This window comes from Cetorhinus maximus, chromosome 2 (assembly GCF_964194155.1).
Source record: "Cetorhinus maximus chromosome 2, sCetMax3.hap1.1, whole genome shotgun sequence".
Taxonomy (NCBI): domain Eukaryota; kingdom Metazoa; phylum Chordata; class Chondrichthyes; order Lamniformes; family Cetorhinidae; genus Cetorhinus; species Cetorhinus maximus.
In genome coordinates, this window is record NC_135880.1 from 41,127,407 (window position 1) to 41,140,910 (window position 13,504).

At 38.8% G+C, this 13,504-nt stretch overlaps 2 protein-coding genes across 2 annotated transcripts in view; one reads left to right on the forward strand and one right to left on the reverse strand.

The window, feature by feature from the left end:
* Window positions 1–13,504, forward strand: part of LOC144693742 (beta-1,3-galactosyl-O-glycosyl-glycoprotein beta-1,6-N-acetylglucosaminyltransferase 4-like) — a 497,013-nt gene that overhangs the window by 160,116 nt on the left and 323,393 nt on the right. The window lies entirely within an intron of this gene.
* hmgcra (3-hydroxy-3-methylglutaryl-CoA reductase a) overlaps window positions 1–13,504 on the reverse strand; it is a 33,596-nt gene that overhangs the window by 9,791 nt on the left and 10,301 nt on the right. The window contains exons 3-14 of the mRNA XM_078563651.1: window positions 13,294–13,405; window positions 13,060–13,147; window positions 12,272–12,356; window positions 9,369–9,474; window positions 8,894–9,000; window positions 8,630–8,749; window positions 7,017–7,177; window positions 5,392–5,606; window positions 4,161–4,351; window positions 3,309–3,503; window positions 1,190–1,348; window positions 878–1,035 (exon numbers count right to left, since the gene is read on the reverse strand). Of these exons, the coding sequence (XP_078419777.1) occupies window positions 878–1,035; window positions 1,190–1,348; window positions 3,309–3,503; window positions 4,161–4,351; window positions 5,392–5,606; window positions 7,017–7,177; window positions 8,630–8,749; window positions 8,894–9,000; window positions 9,369–9,474; window positions 12,272–12,356; window positions 13,060–13,147; window positions 13,294–13,405 (1,697 nt within the window). The remainder of the gene's footprint in view (window positions 1–877; window positions 1,036–1,189; window positions 1,349–3,308; window positions 3,504–4,160; window positions 4,352–5,391; window positions 5,607–7,016; window positions 7,178–8,629; window positions 8,750–8,893; window positions 9,001–9,368; window positions 9,475–12,271; window positions 12,357–13,059; window positions 13,148–13,293; window positions 13,406–13,504) is intronic.

The following is a 13,504-nucleotide window of genomic DNA, read 5'->3' on the forward strand; positions in this document are numbered from 1 at the left end:
TCAATTTTCCTCCCAGCTGTTGGACTGAGCACCTCTGAAGCACTTAAGAGGAACACACGCCCAATTATGTTAATAACTGTCTTATCCATTGAGGACTGATGAGGGCAGCGTCCCACTTCACTACATTCCTACTGGTGAAGAAGAAATCTAAGAATTTTAGGGAATAAATCTTCAGAACGCATGGTGCTACCTCAATATTTAAAATCATTCACAGACAAGATTGAAAAAATGCTCAGGGTTTTCAAAGGGCCATACCCTCTGGGCACCTTTCAAAACCAAGCTTCATGCTGTGATGGGATTGTACTTGTATGGTGTCAAATTCAAGCAGTGAGAGGCTGTATTTACATGATAACTTTTCCTTCAAGGAGTGGAGGGTCAGGCCAGACTCTCAACTCTAGCATCAGTGATAAAACAAAACTATATTGCACCATAGTTACACTTGAGTTGTAATCACAGCCTGAGGCAACTTCCTCCAGGCTGATGTTAAGATCAGTTTCTAGACTTACTAGTAATGCAGAAACTGCAGTACAAATTCACCCTCAATGACCATTACATACAAATCTAAAACTTTCCTTTAAATACTCAATGCAGTTAACAATTGAAACACTTGGCAAATTCATTGTACAACTACCCATTAGTTTGCACGTTTCATCATCTCATATAGAAACGTGCACTCTGCTGGAATACCACATGACCACTCAGTGAAACAAATACCTTTCGTGGAGATAGCAGGAGACGGAAGAAGGGAGTTAAGGAAAAAAAAGAGAACTGACCCAATTTATCATCTCATGGCAGCCAAATAGCAACATTGACAATCACCGAAGAACCTGAAGTTCAAGATTCTCACTCTAATTTGGAAGGATACACAAAACCTCACCTGCTAGTGCTATCAAACATCTCTTTCATAATCTGAAAACCATCAGGGCTGTCCAGCCAAGCTTTCACTGCTGCAGCCTCACATGCAGTAGGCAGCCTTACAACTGGCCCTCTAGTCATTCCATCTGCCAATACACAACTCCGTGCTCCACCGCCAAGCTGAAGGTTAAAAGTTAAAGTATTTAGTATCACCAACATGAAAGATAAAACGTGATAAAATATTTTAAAACAGATTGCAATACAATCTTGATGCAAGAAAGCATTCAACTATAAAGCACTTGTGCAATAACACAGACAATTTCCTTCTACTTACACATATTGCCCTGCAACCTCGGTTAGTGCTCGCCACAAGACAGCCTTCAGTGGTTGCCATAGGCACTTGGAACTCTTTTTCATTCAGATAAAGTGGTCCAGCAACTCCCACAGGTATGGGCATGTAGCCAATTATATTCTCACAGCATGTGCCCATGACCTAAAGGTTCAAAGTTAGATAAAATAAGCTCTCATGTATTAAACGTAGAATTAAATTTCCAAACCCAACAGCAACTGTAAATCTTAAATTTAAACACCTCCTGCCAAAGCTCAACTGGTTAAGGCGGAGTAGTTACTTGCATGTTCCCTGTTTGATCTCGTCTGCAGAATTATCAGTGGTGGTACAAATGGCCTCAGGGTCCTTGCGACTAATAAACTAGCCAAGGGTTTCTATTTCAGAATACAATTCAGTGCCCTCTGAAAATATGCACATTTGGATGTCAAGTAAAGGTCATGATGGAACTTCACTTGTTTCTTAAAAGTTAAAACAGTCTCGACCACTCACCATCTACCCTTGCACGTGAAGCGTGCACTTGAGTGAAGATACCAGGAATGGGAAACACATCTCCCATATATTTAACTCTACTCCAGGATTAAAAAAAAAGCTGGATGGAGGAAAAGAAAATGATTTACTTGAATATTGCTTAGAAGAGACATATTGCCAAAACTGTATCTTGTAATCATCAGAACAAACACGAGAGAAAAGACGCTGATTGGTTGGCAAATCAACCGATTGCTTTCTCCATGGCAACACCTCAGCTAATGTGGAAACTAGGCTCCCCAAGCTCCAGGTTAATTTAAAAAAGGTGCAAGGATTGAACATATTCCTTTTGTTTGCAGAGAATGGATCCATCACAAGGTAAGCAAATGTCTGAGGCCCTATTTACAAGATTGCTGATAAGGCCAATCTTAATAGCACATATGAATCCCAACAAGTATACTGACCACTGAAAGTAGGCTTGGGGTAGACTGTAGTGGGTTTCTAGGAAGCACGTTAGATTGCTCCATCTCAAAAATGAATTTGAGCCTGGATTGGAGCATATTAAGGTGTGGAAGGAAATCCTTACACTTAGCCGCAAATACAAAAGATCGTGAACATAGCTATGTATCAAAATGTGCACAGAGTAGTAGGTTAGAGTTCATTTAATCAAAAATGCATTTCTCGTGGAAACCAACAAAAATGTTAACAAGCGCTGAACCTAGAGGGAATTTAAGATAACCAGTCGAGCTCAAAACATGGCTAATTTACACTTGCTACACTCAAATAGGGACGGGTTCTCTACAAACAAAAAGGAATATGTTCAAGCCTCGTGTCTTTTTTGAATTGCCTGGGAGCCTGTAGTTCCTCATTGCTTTCGCCATGGTCACACCGCAGCCAGAGTCAACTTGCCAATCAGCACCTAATTCTCCAGTAGTATAAATGGTTGAGATTGTTCGAAATTTAGAATTCTTGCATTCATTTATCCTCATGAGTGCAAGACAAAAGGTTTCAGCAACATTCCAAAATAATTTACATTCATGAAAAACACACCAAGTACTAGCGAAAAAATATGAGTCCACTGGAAGGTGTTGTAAAGCAGCATGGTGCAAATTTGATCCCCTAATCCATGAGTTTAAGATCCTGGAGGTGAAAAAAGGGATGATTCCTTATAGAGATGTTAGGAATTCTATGGGTGTAGTGTCTCTACTCTCTTCCTATATCAGGCCCCTCAATTACAGGATTGAGTCACTAAGGATGGATAATAAAGAAACTAAAAGTAGCACACAGCAATCTCAACATGCTGTGTTTGTGAAGTTTAGTGTAAATCTTTGCAAAAAAAAAGCCAAACTGGAAAAATTAATTTCCTCCTATTGAGTAAAATTTGCATCACTAAAACTAGCCGGAGGTTAAAAATACAACTGAGAAAATGTTTTAAAATTGGTAATTAGTTTTCCATTGTTTAAAAGGAAAACTAATATGCTTAGCCTATAAGTCTCAACTCATTTAGAGCCAAGCTAATAAACATTTCACATTTTTTTTTTCCTTTATTCATTCACAGGGTGTGGACTCTTTCAATGGGTTTGCAATCTGCCTCACTCTTCCTGATTTTAAATCCCTAATATTGAGAGTTCTGACTTACCAATGAGTAATCATAGTCCTTATAGGGAAGAAGCTGTAGTGCAGTGGGTTTTGGGAGTTTTGGAGCCAGAAGCTGTCTACGTATGAATACGCCACGTTCAGGGGTTTCCATCATATTCTCCAGTTTGTAAGCTGGAATGAGTTTGGCATTCAGCAGGCTAATTACCTCAGCATCAGTAAGGCATTTTGCTCCTCTCTAGAGAGGAAAAAAACAATCCAGTCACTGGTATCTTACTTCAAGTTCAATCCTAAGGGCTCCACAATAAACATTTCTTCATAAGTCTACAGAAATTAGATAGACCATGAATGTAAAACTACAATTTATCATACACTTTATTTTTAAGATGTATCATTTTATTCTGCCAGTATAAAAGAGTTGGTTAAAAGCTATTTCAAAAGTCTGATTAATTCAGATTGCATTCACATATCTTTAATTAGCATTAAAAGCCACTGGCCATCCAGTTAACTGTATACTCTGCTCAGCTGTTCACAAGCATCATTACCAAGTAACTAAACATTCAAATTCATCTGAAGTTAACAATTCCAAAACCCTCCCTCATTACAGCAGCACAGGCAAAAAACAAACTCCATAAAATTACTATGTCCAATATAACAATTGAAGACATACAGGATAGAAATTGATGTGCCCATTATTCAGCATCTAATATCTATTATCTACAATAAGTCATTGAATCTATTGTAATGGAGTTTGAAAGAGGCTTAATAATTTCCAGCATTTAGCCAAACTGTTCATCATTGAACAAGTTTCAAATCAGATACAGAACAAACTCACATTCCTTCCAGAGACCAATACAAAATAGTTGAGACCATGACTAAGTTAGAAATCTTTTACCTCTGGGCTTTTGAGTATGAACAAGCATTCCTCAACTGGTCGTGGCTCTAATGGAAACTCAGTATCCAGCTCTTCAGGTGTTCCTGAAGATGAAGAGCTAGGAGGAGTGAAGTCTCCCAACACAAAATTTGCTTTTGACATATGATTGACCGGTTTAGGGATAGAGCACGCAATAGGCTTAATGACTTCATCTGCAGGAAAAATAGCCTGTGATTAGTTTATGTGGAAGCACAGGCAACATTAACAGAAATAAACTGCATCTCATTCAAAAAGGCATTACCAATAATATGTACACAAGGACCTGATGGATAAAAGTAATATGCTAACAATTTACTTTTATAGAAAGCCTTCAAAGGGTATTCCAAGTTATGGTTGGTCCTAAATCTTAGGGAATATTTGGAGAAGGACAAAGGGTTTGTTTTAAGGCAACTTTCAAAGATGGGGAAAGATGTAGCAAGGTGTGGGATTTTAAAGAAGAAGCTCCTGTATGAGTTGGGTAGGAGCAAGGTAGCCAAAAGTACCCAACAGTTAACTCTTAACCCTTGCAACAAAATCCAAATTAAACTGTCCAGGAGCCAGTCTTTCCCTTTTTGGTACTTCCTTATCAAAGTAACTATCAGTACTGCAGAATGGGACGTTTTTCTACATTTTACACCAAATCTTACTGCCAATCACTGCTAGCAATTTGTCACTAGGATTTCAGCATTAGTTGAAGTTTGTGTGCTACATCCGCAAGAAAAACAGTATTATAGGTTTGTCCTACCAGCTGTGGGCATGACCTGGGGAGGACAATTAGTATGATGCTAGAATGAAGTTCTGTTGCTTACAAATTGGTCACTAGTCAGGATAGTAGAAGAAATGTATTTGAACTGATGAACCAAGTATCAAGCATAAGTATAAAGTCTATTGGTATCAGAAGGCTAACAACATATTTGAGCTTGCCTCAGGCAATATTTCAAACTCTTATGATAACATAGTGATTATGTGACTGGACTAAGAATCCAAAGAATAGATGTTCAAATCTCAATGCCAATTTAAGAATTTGAATTCAGTTAAAAATATGAAGATATAGAACTGTCAGATTGTTGCAACAACCCAACTGCTTCACTGAAGTACTTTAGGAAACAAAACCTGCCAGTCTGGCTTACATGCATCCAAGTCCCTCAGCATATGGTTATAATTATAGTTCCATTACTGCACAGCAATTGTAACATACATCTGTAACTTTTACCTGTATTTTCTTTACTGGTTGGTTCCTCATCTGCTGGAGAATTCGGTTGGAATCTGCTGGGTCCAATATTATTCATGCAACTATCAGTATTCTTTTTCTGCACCACTAGCGAGAAAGAGGATTGAGTTTCTGCTTTCTCAAAGAAGATGTATTTGATAGCAAGGAAGAGTGCTAGGCCAAGAGTAATTACTTGTTCAATGTCCATGCTGATCATCCTGCAGAATGAAATAAAACATAATGTATTAACTATCATTGATTAGTTTTATTAGGCTATGAACTTTTGTTTTGTCCAATACCCTGGTTAGAATACATTTAAATTACTGTATCCAGTACACATGACGTGCAATTCAAAAGTTAAGAAAAAAAGAGGGCCACCAGATTAATCTCTATCTTAAAAACCTCTAGTTATACAGAAACAGTTAAAAGACTGTATTTACCCTGGTAGACATCAAGGTGATTTGATAAGAGGTACATAAAAAACGAGCAGCTTCCTTGTGTTTTCCCCGAGGTTATTTCAACTAGACAGGTTGGGGAAGACCAGAGATCATGTGTAAATGCAATACAAGGATAGGGCCAGGTTAGAGGTTATGTATTCCTTTCTCTCCCCCTGCCTCCCTCCCCCCATGTTCATTGACCTATGGAATACACTACTGGTTCATTTAGAGAGGGTAGGCTCTCCATATGCCTTCAGGAGACTGTGCTGAGCCAGTTCTTGGGGAGGAAAATCATGTCTCACAAAAAAGGCAAGTAAAATATCATGCTGTACATGCATGCTCTATGTTGTCTCAGTTAGTTGTCTACGACTCAGATCATCAGATGGCTGCTGATGGGCATGGGTGCCACAGTTAACATGGCACTGGTTCAATGGACCAGCTAGCCTTTGCCTGCAAGGTTACCAAGTTTGCAGCTTTTATGGTTTTAAAATAGGAATTATTTCCCATGTACTATTTCATAACAAATATTTATTCCCAGAGGTTGAAATACCCAACTTTACACTTTTGTGAAATGTGTAAAAATAAGACAAGACATCTGCGTAAATGTATTCTGGTCCCAACATTTCAAGCATTCAAATTTACAAACATTTCATATCATTCCAAAAAATAAAAATGCTCTCTCTCTCTGGGTACTCCTCTGATGAATCTCTTAGAATTTCCAATATAGGAACCTAGGATCTACATTCTGAAAAATGTTATGTTAGATTGTCAAATGTAGGCAATTAGAAAATTTGAGTTCCTTGGTGAGTTTTTAGAACCTTTTTGGGGCAGACTGTCTAAAGGGAAATTTCCTCTTTTAAAAGCACATTGGAAAGTACTTGCTTTATTGTGGTGTTCCTTCCCCATCATTTAAAAAAAAAAATTTCCAGCTCTTCCCCTTCACAATAACAACTGGATTATTTTGGGGTAAGGAAGATGGGCTGATCAGATTTTGAAGCACAACAAGCCGAACAGAAGCACCCCAGAAAACCATCTGCACAACTTGGTAGTGGTTTCTTCTAAAACTAATGGATGACCAATGTATTGGACACACTTAAATTACCTTATGCAAGTAACTTTTGCATTTGCTTGAAGTGAATATTTATGGATACAATGACACTTCAACCAATTTTCAGTTTAATATTCAGCTACCTGGAAAGATAGAATTGCCACAATGGTACCCCAGGATCAATTCGTTTTGGCATACTCTCATCCAGTCCTGTTCCAGATTTAGGCATTTCCAAGGTGTTATCCTGCGAAGATGGTTCTGCTATCCACCGACTATGAGCATGAACTAGAACTAATCCTAGAGACTGGACCCAGACAAAATAAAAATCCATATCAATTTATTTATCCATCCAAAAATTTTTTTTTTTTAAAAATCCATTCATTGTGCATTTGTTGCACATCCCTAACTGCCCTCGAGAAGATGGTGAACTGCCTTCTTGAGCTGCTGCAGTCCACGTGTTGCAGGTACAACCACAGTGCTGTTAGGCAGAGTGTTCCAGGATTTTGACCCTGAGAGTGACAGAACGGCGATATATTCCCAAGTCAGAACTGCGAGTGGCTTGGAGGGGAGCTTCCAGGTGGTGTTCCTATGTACCTGATGCCCTTGTCCCTCTAGAAGGTAGTGGTCTTGAGTTTGGAAAGTGCTTTCTAAGGAGCCTTGATGAGTTCCTGTAGTGCATCTCATAGATGGTACACACTGCTGCTACTGTGAGTTGGTGGTAAAGGAAGTGAATGTTTCTGGATGGGGTGTCAACAAGTGGGCTGCTTTGCCCTGGATGGTGTCAAACTTCTGGAGTGTCATTGGAGCTGTATTCATCCAGGAAAGTGGAGACTATTCCATCACACTCCTGACTTGTGCCTTGCAGATGGTGGACAGGCTTTGGGGAGTCAGGAGGTGAGTTACTCAGCCCATGATTCCTAGTCTTTCACCTGCTCTTGTAGCCACAGTATTTATATGACTAGTCCAGCTCAGTTTCTGGTCAATGGTAATCCCCAAGGTGTTGATAGTGGGTGATTCAGCAATGCTAATGCCATTGAATGTCATGGGGCAATGGTTAGATTCTCTCGTCAGAGATGGTCATTGCCTGTCACTTGCGTGGCATAAGTGTTACTTGCCACTTGTCAGCCCAAAGCCTGGATATTGTCCAGGTCTTTCTGCATTTGGACATGGACTGCTTCAGTATCTGAGGAGTCGCGAATGGTGCTGAACATTGTTCACTGATCAGTGAACATCCCCACTTCTGACCTTATGATGGAAGGAAGGTCATTGATGAAGCAGCTGAAGATGGTTGGGCCTAGGACACTAACTTGAGGAACTCCTGCAGTGATGTCCTGGACTGAGATGGTTGACCTCCAACAACCACAACCATCTTCGTTTCTGCTAGGTATGACCCCAAGCAGAGAGTTTTCCCTCCAATTCCCATTGACTCTAGTTTTGCTAGGGGTCCTGATGCCACACACTGTCAAATGCTGCCATGATGTCAAGGGCAGTCATTCTCAGCTCACCAATTACAATTTAATCTTTCACTGGACGATCAACAAAATTCAATAGATTAAATTGGCAGTACAACACTTAGATATCTAGAGAACTAGATTATTGGTTGGACCATTTCTTTAGAAAGTTTTGTCTTGTATGGATAATTTTGCAATATTTCCAGAAACTTTGAATTATTGCAAGAAGTTCAGTTGTGCAGAGCTCTGTTAGTGAAATCTATCAACGACCACACTTTATCCAGAAAATGCTTTTCAATACTGACCATGATGACTTTCACCCTCTGTGTTACTGGATTTGGTTTGTTATCTTCCTCTTCCTCCAAGACACGAGCGAAATGGCCAAGCTGCCAAATTGGACGACCCTCACGACTTTCTCGGGAAAGCTATGGGGGAAATTTAATGTTTAAGCTATTAAAAGATTTCCAGCTTTGTTTGAAGAAAAAAAAATCAAATTATGCAATAAATACATGTTAACAAGCATTAAAATCCTATTAACACGATTAGAAAATTTCTAACTTCATACTTACCTCTAATACCAGGGAGACACAAGCTGGGAAGAAGGTCATGAAGACAAAATAGTTTGCTAAAACAGACATGCAGCCAAAGCAGCACATGATTTCTAACTGTCGCACGCCTGAAGGAAGAAACAAAAAAAGTAAATGCAGTATTTTCTTCTGCTTTTTAATATTCTCACCGTTCACATATCAAGTGTCTGTTGGTTGGTTTATGTTAGTGCTGCTCTAATATGTCATACCGCTAAATGTCAACCATGCCTTCCTCACCTCCACTAGGTGTTTCCTTACGAGCCATGCTGAGAATAGTAACTCATTCATAACAAAAGTGTAGTTTCAAATCCACATTCTACCACAAAAAATGGATCAGCTTATGGATTAAAATGCACCTTACCACAAAACCCTTTTTAAACTTAAAAATTTCAGACTTCCTATAAAACTAACAAAAGATACACCCATGCATGAAAGGAGGTAATTTCATGTGACCTACCAGACATAGTACCAACACCTATCACAAGACATTCCACAAGGGCATCAAGAGTGAAAGTGGGGCCCAGGATGGCCATTCCACGTGCAATATTTTCCCTTACTTCATCCTGTCAATCAAAATATGTACATTTAGAACCAGCTTACAAAGAAACTACTGTCTGAACAAGAAAAATAAAATGGATTGGGTTAAATTTTGCATTTACCGAGGAAGACATTAAAAATTTATTTTACAGAACATTTAAAGGCAATCTACCAAAAGAGCCATAATGACAACAATTAGTTCTACTGGTACTAATTAGTATACAAACACATCACAATTATGTTTCTCGAATTAAAAATGTTTTCCATCTGTTTTGAAACCAAATTTAACTCAAGGGGCGATTTAAGATAATAATAGACCATATGTCCCATTGAGCCCGCTCCGCCATTCAATACAATCATGGTTGATCTGCAGCCTCAACTCCACTCTCCCATCCGCTCCCCATATCCCTTGATTCTCTGAGACACCAAGAATCTGTTTATTCAGCCTTAAATATATTTAATGATGGAGCATCCACAACCCACTGGGGTAGAGAATTCCACAGATTCACAACCGAGCAAAGAAACTTGTTCTCATCTCCATCTGAAATAATCAGCCTTTTATCCTGAAACTGTGCCCATGTTTTAGGTTGTTTCCACTGGCTGGGGAGATCTCAGTATCTACCCTATCAAGCCCCTTCAGAATCTTGAATGTTTCATGGAGATCACCTTTCATTCCTCTAAATTCCAGAGAATATAGGCTCAATTTACTCAGCCTCTCATCATATGACAACCCTCATACCAAGAACCAATCTAGTGTACTGTCTGCAATGCAAGTACATCCTTCCTTAAATATGGAGACCAGAATTCCACACATTCCTCCAGGTGTGGTCTCACCAAAGTCCAGTAAATTGTAGCAAGAAACTCTTTACTCCTTTACTCCAATCCCCTTGCACTGAAGGCCAACATGCAACTTTCCTTCCAAATTGCTAGCTGTACCTAAAGTTATGGTTCTTTTACAAGAATATACATCTCTCTGAACATCAACATTTGGAAGTTTAATGCCATTTAAAAAATATTCTGCTTTTCTATTCTCATGACCAAAGTGAATAACTTCACACTTTCCCACATTATACTCCATCTACCATTTTGTTGTCCATTCACTTAACCTGTCTATGTCACTCTGCAGCCTGTGTCCTTCCCAGTTTATATTCCTACCTGGCTTTGTACCATCAGCAAATTTAGATATAATATTCTTGGTCTCTTCGTCTGTCATTAATATAGATTGTTAAATAGTCAAGACCCCAGCACTGACCCTTGCAGCACTCCATTAGTCAGTCTGCTAACTTGAAAATGCCCTGTTTGTCCCTACTCTTTGCTTCTTGTCCGTTAACTAATCCTCTAACCATGCTAATATTACCCCCAACTCCACAAGTCCCTTACCTTGTGTACTACCCTTTTGTACGGTGCCTTACCAAATGCTTTTTGGAAATCCAAGTACACTCCTATCCAAGGTTCCCTTTTAACTACCCTACTAGATGCATCTTCAAAAAACTAAATGATCAAACACAATTTCCTTTTCATAAAGCTATGAAAATTTGTCTGATCATACTACGACGGTCCATGTGTATGGCTAAGACCTCCTTATTAAAATTACAGCACTCTGACGACTGATGTCAGGCTCACTTGGCCTGTAGTTCCCCATTTTCTCTTTTCTAGAATAGGGGTGTTATATTTGCCAACTTCAAATCCACTGGCACCATTCTAGGAGAGGGAATTTGGGAAAATTATTACAGTCCATCCTCCATCTCTGCAAATACCTCTTTTAGAATCCTAGGATGTAGACTGTAAGGTTGTGGGGATTTTTCAGATTTTAGTCCCTTAAGTTTCTCCAATACTTTTTCTCTGCTGATATTAACATTCCTCCCTCTTATTGGCCCCTAGGTTATCCTTTATTTCTGCTTTGTAATTTGTGTCTTCTGCTGTGAAGACAGATAAAAATATTTGTTTAATGTGTCTGCCATTTCCTCATTCCCCATGACTATTTCTGTCTCTGTCTCCAAGGAACAAAGTTTACTTAACTACTCCTTTCCATAGGCTTGTAAAAGCTCTTAAGCTTTTTAAATAAATATTCCTGGCTATTTTACTCATTTTTTATTAACTTTTTAAAAGGCTCTTTGCTGGCTATTCCTCTTTTTCCATTCTGCTGGTCTTTTTGAAATGTTGTGTACCCTGAAATGTTTACTTTCCAATCTTGGTCACCTTGTAACATGACTTAGTAATGGTGATTAGGCCTAAACCATTTATCTCTTTGCCACTATAAATATATGGTACTTAGTACAATGCTCTAGAGTAATGTTTATTTACTCTGCTATTCAGATTAAAATTTAGAAAAAACATTTCTCTTCAGTTTACATATATAAACACAAATATAGAATAACGTGCTCAAAGGTTGAGGTTACTACTATATCAACTTTAGCCTTCTGCTAAGTAGTTTAATGTAGAGGGCAATTAAGAACAAAATACATTCATTAGTATTAAAGGCACTGGAAGAGAAATTCATTTGCATAATATGCTACACATACTGCGTTAATTCCCCGAGGGTAAGCAGCACTGCAGGCCACTAATGGATATCAACGAAGAGCGTCATGCAATGAAGAATGATGAGTGGGCCCCCACAGGTAGCAGCCCACAAAGCTGCTTGTCTCTAGGGAATCCACACAAGTCTGCATAGTGCCACTAGGTGTGGTGCAATGCAAACAAATTGCTCCCCATTGTGTTTATTTGTAACCAGTCCTCAGTCTGGATTTACCAATATTGTTTTCATCTAGCTTTTGTTCAATACCATCTGCAAAGAATCCATGGCAGGCAAACATAGTACAGTACCTGGCAGTTGGAGCTCAGTGCAAATTTGGCCAGAGCACTGGCTTTGGACAGATCAATCAGCAGCAAGAAGAAAGGCAAGGCTTCACTGTGAAGAAATATGAATTTAGAGTTAATCTTGGTGCAAGTGTCCCTGTGAAACTAATACAGAAATAAAATTATTAAGTGTCTTGACTTTCTGACTCAGGGGGCAGAATGCTACTATTGTGCAAAGGTGTCACCAGTTTGACATTTTGTCAGTCATATTGAGGATATGCTCCACTGGAAATGCCATCTTTTAGATGAGGCATTAAATTGAGGTTATGCCTACCCTCTCAGGTAGATGTGAAAGTTATCATGGCACTATTAAAAGAAGATCTGGGCAGTTCTCCGGGTGTGCAGGCCACTATCTCTCAACCATCACCAAGAATTTAATTGGTCATTTATTTTATTGCTGTTTATGGGACTTTAAAATGCACAAGTTAGCTGCCAAGTTTCTGACATTGCAACTGAACTTAATTAGCTGTGAAACACTTAGCTGTGGAGCATTTAAGGACCCCCTGAGGTTGTGAATGATACTATTTAAATGGAAGTTCTTATTTGTTTCTGTCTGCTTACCTGCAATTGTAGTTACTGGTCACTTAGGATATAATATGTATCAACATTTTATTAAATATTGAACAATCTGATCTTTTCTTGACTTAGTGCAAACGCCAGCCCTAAAAATGCAGCTATTAAGGTAGTGCGTTCATGTTACTATCAAATCCAAAATGTTCAAAGTAAAATGTAGAGTTGACGATCTTTGTACTCACTTTAGGCCAGTTAGTTCTTTATCCAGAAAATGAATCACAACCGTGCTAAAAACAAAGCTGGAGAATATGGTGAAGAGACCAGCAATCCCTAAAAGAACAAATTAAGCTAAAATTCAATTGCATAAGCACTGTATAAATAACATGCTTAGGCATGTTTAAATGTCAGTTCAGATTTAAGGGCATGCACTCTGTCATTGGCTGTACATTTAAAAATAAAAGGTGCTTGGAACATACCTAGCATATACTTGGAACCAAGCTGTCGAAGATTCTGGAATTGAAAGTATATGTACAAGATTGCTAAGCAGCGTGTGATGGTCAGGATTATGATATCACTGCTCAATATTTCCTGTGAAAACAAAGTCACAACAGTGAAATTTGGTCAACACCTTAAACCACAAACAGTTACATGACAAACTTTGTCAAAAATTTTAGCTCCCTATAAGCA